The sequence below is a fragment of the Garra rufa genome, chromosome 4 (genome assembly GCF_049309525.1).
Source record: "Garra rufa chromosome 4, GarRuf1.0, whole genome shotgun sequence".
In the NCBI taxonomy this organism is placed as follows: Eukaryota; Metazoa; Chordata; class Actinopteri; order Cypriniformes; family Cyprinidae; genus Garra; species Garra rufa.
The window spans coordinates 49793148-49798617 of NC_133364.1; the positions used below are offsets into that span (position 1 = coordinate 49793148).

Genomic DNA, 5470 nt, shown 5'->3' on the forward strand with positions numbered 1-5470 from the left:
CTGTCAACAGTGTGGAAAATGTTTCACTAGAAGAGGTCTTAAAGAGCACATGAGAATTCACACAGAATTGTGTCCCTTTACCTGCCAACGATGTGGAAAAAGATTCATTCGTAAAAGAGATTTTGATAGCCACATGAGCATTCACACTGGAAAAAAGCCTTTCACCTGCCAACAGTGTGGAAAAAGTTTCACACGTAAAACAAGTCTTAAAGAGCACATGAGAATTCACACAATAGAGTGTCCCTTTACCTGCCAACAATGTGGAAAAATATTAACTCGTATAATAGATTTTGTAAGCCACATGAGCATTCACACTGGAAAAAAACCTTTTACCTGCCAACAGTGTGGAAAAAAATTCACTCGTGAAAGAGGTCTTAAAGAGCACATGAGAATTCACACAGGAGAGTGTCCCTTTACCTGCCAACAATGTGGAAAAAGTTACACTCGTGAAAGAAATTTTGTAAGCCACATGAGTATACACTCTGGAAAAAAGCCTTTCACCTGCCAACAGTGTGGAAAAAGTTTCACTCGTAATACAGGTCTTGAAGAGCACATGAGAATTCACACAGGAGAGTGTCCCTTTACCTGCCAACTATGTGGAAAAAGTTTCAGTCGTAAAGCAGCTCTTGACTGGCACGTGGGAATTCACACTGGAGAGAAGCCTTTTTCCTGCCAACTGTGTAGAAAAAGATTCACTTGTAAAGTATATCTTAAAAGGCACACAAGAATTCACTCTGGAGAAAAGCCTTACATCTGTCATCAATGTGGAAGAGGTTTCGATCATAGAGTACGTCTTAACAAGCACATGATGACTCACACTGAAGAGAGCCCATAACATTGCCCTCATTGTGGTAAAAGTTTAAAAAACATTGAGACCTTAAAGTCCATTTGAAAATTCACACAAGGGCCATGAACGATCCAGTCTGAAGGCTTTTCCATTGATTTGCTGTAGTAACACTTACTGCACCCTGGTATTTTAGCCTAAATATGAAATGTGTATGGAATTGTATTATATTAATGTAGGCATACATTTCTGCAATAAAGGGGACCTTTCACTATTTGTTAATACTCCAATTGATTTCAGACACTCAGAAGCAAACTGATCTGAGACCAAACCAAGAGGTGGTCTTCCGACTAAATGTACGGTTCGCTAAAAAAACCCATTGTACACAAATTGTCCCGATGTGGTTTGGTCGTCAGATGGCTCTGTACAAATCAGCTGTTCATAATGGCTGCTTCAAATTTTTTGCTTACAATGTGCACTTAAAACTTTAAGAGATGCAGCTGTGTGTTTTGTCAGTTTAAACTTTTATGCGTTTGGCCTTAATTTGATAAGACAGTAGTTAGACATTTCACGAGTTCCCACTTACATATAATTAGTTGGAGTATGTAAAGCATGTTTGGCGTGCTGTCCAGGGAAGGGCTCCAAACATGGGAATGGCCCGAACCGAGTGAGGAGATGGGGTGGTGGAGGGATGCTGATAATCCGTCAAATGGGTAGAGGTAAATCAGCTGTATTTATGCATGATATAGATTGACTTGAGTGAGTTCTAGCTGTGTTAATAGGCCCTTTTCACACGACGTCACGCAACTTCCATTCTGACTCAAAGCAGTGTATGTTTACTTCCGCCGCCAGCATAACGCTACGCTATGGAGTTTACTCAGTCCCTTCAACACCTGCCAGAAATAAATCTGGGTGATGTACATCGTCTTGCAGACAAATTTTCACTCACCACTCGTTCCAAACTTGATAAAGGATACAAATTCTTCATTGAGCAGTACCTGTTTGCATATGAAGGTAAGCATTTTGTATTGTCCTGCCCAACTTACGTTAGCGGAGGAGTTAGGATAACGGTAGCTGCTAGTTGTTAGCTTTCTCTTCTGCAGTGAAAGTCCATATTCTTGATAAATTTACTGTAATACAGACCTGCAAACCCTTGTTGCAATCATGTTTATTACTGATATTATTACTTTGCTATAGATTGTGTATTGTTAGATAAAAGTCAGTAACGCATTCATGGTTAATGTTGTGCCCTTTCACCAAAACATTGCATTGGAATAGTTTCGAATGTAGTTGTCAATGAGTTGATAGTGAGAGGGCGCTGTCACAGGTCCATGAGGAAAAATGAGGCGGCTCATGTTCATGTTCTGCTGCGGTTGCAGACTTTGCAGTATCCCACAAAGTTCCATTGTGGTTCAGTGTGTTTCTCAGCCTGGTGTCAATGAGTGTGTGGCGCCAAACTCTAGATGACAATCTTACATTTAAAAACAGAAGAGTGTTGTTAGGGTTAAAGGCTGATATATATTCTGTCTTATAAGCTATAAAAAATTGGTGTTCAAAGTTCATAGACTTGCTTTAATTTTTAAGTTTGTTCAATTACTCCAAATAAATTTAAAATTGTTGTGAGCAAATACTTATTTTCTTGTTTCTTTTGTCAGGTTACATTTCATGCGAAAGAGGTTCCTGTGGTAGTGAAATGCATGTCATGTACCTGCTCTGCTGGGAAAGCACTGTGCAACCACATTGTGGCATTATTGTTTCAAAGTGCTCACTACTGTACCATGGGATTCAAGACAGTGCCATTGCCACTGTCATGCACCAGCTCTCTGCAGACCTGGCACTGGCCTAGGACACATGTAATATTTTAACATTCATTACATTTAATGATGTTGGACTAGAATTTTGTAATGACATTTGTAAATTAAAAATTTCTCATCAATACATTACAGGGAATTGCTCCTGAGGCAACAAATGACATGGTAGTGCGTAAACCAGTACCAAAGACTAAGGATCATGCCCGAACTGGAGTGAAATGTACACTGTACAGAGCATATGGTGGTAAGTCTGAATGAACACATCTCCAAATATTTTAATGTATAATAAAACATTGATTAGTATCTTTTCCCTTTAAGCCTTCAGTTGATATCTTCTGCAAATTATGAACATTTCTTAATATGTAAGGATTTGGGGCAGCTCAAAACATTTTCATGTGTATTTATAGATAGGTGATATGTGTTGGTGTCTGCTAAACTACGAAAGGTCAGATGACAGTGATATGTACATTTAACTTGTCATATCTCACTTTTTTGTCAGGGCCTCTTCCAGATCCTCACATCATTAACAGTGCTGAGAAACTTCAAGACAAACGCCCACAACCAGGCATTTGCAAATTGCTGCACGGGCTCGAGGCCCTTAATTTTGTGGACTCTAAATTTGACCCTGTGCCATTTGGGTCTTTGCTTTCTTACCAGTGCCCTCCCGAGATAAGTAGAGACATTATTAAACACCCTGGTGCCCCTGGATTTCCTCAGTTGCCTTTAGAAGGTTACAATTTTAAATTCAATTTCCAATTTGAGCCCAACTACAAGCAACAATGCCACTCAGAGAGCCTTAAAGTGTCAAGGGAGATGTCTGCTGCAATTGAGGAAGAAACACGACTGCAGTCGGAATGCCAGCTGTGGACCCAGGTACGCAAACCCCGACTTACAGCAGATTTGGTGAAATATGCCATGTTCGTGGAGAGTCTACTGCAAAATTCTTTGGCTGCTCGCATTCTGAGAGGAACTCCTCAGACAGCTACTATGAAAAGAGGGCTGGACCTGGAACCTGACATACTGAGGCAATATTCAGAGTTTTGTGATGTCTCTGTGACGCAGTGTGGGGTCATCATCCACCCTGATGCACCTCACCTTGCAGCCAGCCCTGATGCTAAAGTCTTCAACCCCAGAGAAACACCGCCATTTGGGTTGGCAGAGGTAAAGAGTTGTGATGTTGAAGATGTTGCTCAAGTTAAACACCTGATCACAGTTCGAGGCCAGGCCTGCCTCAAGAAAAACCACAAATATTATTATCAGGTTCAAGGCCAGCTGGCATTAAGCGGACTTCAGTGGTGTGATTTTATAACAGATACCCACACTGACTTCACAGTTGAAAGAGTATTTAGGGATGAGGAGATCATCAACTCAATGCGACAGAAGCTGGATTATTTTTATCACAACATCTACATGGATGCATTATTACGTTGAGGCAGATTTTTCAAATGTAAATAGTTCTATGTACATCTGTGATGCATGCAATTCCTGTTGTAAATACTTTTTCAATTTACAACTTAAGTCAATGTTGCATTGTATGTAAATATACATGGGCTTTATAGTCTGTCTTGGTCACTTTTTGCTTATGTTCCATGGTTGCAAGGAACTGCTTCCAATCTTGTTTGTAGCTTTGAGCTGCTATGGAAGCTTTTTATTAGTTTCATTCACCTCACTTATATGCTATTGCCAAATATGTAAATAAAAAATTGACAAGTTTTAAAAATATTGTTGTTCTTTTAATGGTTAAGGTGTAAATGCATTTTACTCTGGATAAACTTTTTACAGAATGCTTCACAACATTGTTTATTAATAACATATACAAATCCCTATGTTCATAGAAATTTACAAATATTTTACAAAGCAATTGTATTTACAGTATATCTACACAGTGTCAAATTTAAAAATATATATTACATAGCACTTATATTTGCAGTATATCTACACAGTGTCTAACAGCTAAAAGTACTGAAGAATTAGTCTCACCCAAGAAAGGAAACACTTCAGACGGGTTTGTCTCCTTTGATATCAAGAGGTCCCTGATATTTTGACAGTAGGCAACAGATGGCCCACAGCTGATTGACTGAACCTGCCATAGAAAGAGGAACAAGCCCATCCCAAATGTGGTACTCCTTCACCCTGCGTATCGCCCTCTCAACTAAAATTCTCAGACGTGCAATAGCCTGTGTTTTCTGGGTGTCCTCTGTGCTGAGCTGATTTGATGTTTTCAGTGGAGGGATGATGAGGGTTGCCCCCACCTGTGACAGCATTTTCTCAATTTGGAACCCCTTGTCAGCCATTACTCCATCTTCTGGTTGAAGTAACTGCAAGATCTGTGATTGGCGAGTTATTTCTATATCGGAGATGGAGCCTGTGTACAATTTAGATACAAATGTGATAACCCCACATGGGGCAATGCCAATTAGACCTTTAAAGGTGGTGTGGTTTTTATAGTTGGAAAATGTTTCCGACTGTAGTAAGAGAGAAGATGCTTTTTCACAACGGATCTCGGTGCAGTCTATTATCACTCTCACCTGAGGGCAGTAGAGCTTGAACTTGTCAGGCATTGTGGCCTTCACTTGCTCTCTCGTCATCCACAATGGTAGCGAGCCAAGAACCTGGTAAAGGTAGCTTGTCCATGTTAAGATGATGCGACTAACGGTAGACAAGCTGACCTCGAAGATGGATGACAGGGTTTTCTCCAAAAGCCCAGCTGCAACACGACAGAGAAACATGAACAGTTCATCAATGAGCGGAAGTTTTCGCTGAGGGCTCGGTGTCTCTTGTGCTGTTCGCTGTGCCTTGGACCAGTACACAAGTCTTGAAGCAGAAGGGTAAACGGACTCCCAAAACACAGTGAAGACCTCCTTTGAGCTGAACC

The 5470-nt window shown here is 40.4% G+C and overlaps 1 protein-coding gene across 1 annotated transcript; it reads left to right on the forward strand.

Moving 5' to 3' along the window:
• The first annotated feature begins 1298 nt into the window (after positions 1-1298).
• LOC141332987 (uncharacterized) lies at positions 1299-4026 on the forward strand. Its single transcript, XM_073837942.1, has 4 exons — positions 1299-1798; positions 2459-2637; positions 2731-2839; positions 3095-4026. The coding sequence occupies exons 1-4, from the start codon at positions 1651-1653 to the stop codon at positions 4024-4026; spliced, it is 1368 nt and encodes a 455-aa protein (XP_073694043.1). The 5' UTR covers positions 1299-1650.
• Positions 4027-5470: the final 1444 nt, after the last annotated feature.

Bases quoted from the DNA above. Each gene is read 5' to 3' on its own strand.
- LOC141332987 (XM_073837942.1), top strand. From the start codon at position 1,651: ATGGAGTTTACTCAGTCCCTTCAACACCTGCCAGAAATAAATCTGGGT. The intron at 1,799-2,458 runs GTAAGCATTTTG...TTCATGCGAAAG, and splicing joins GTACCTGTTTGCATATGAAG to AGGTTCCTGTGGTAGTGAAA. The intron at 2,638-2,730 runs GTAATATTTTAA...AATACATTACAG, and splicing joins GGCACTGGCCTAGGACACAT to GGAATTGCTCCTGAGGCAAC.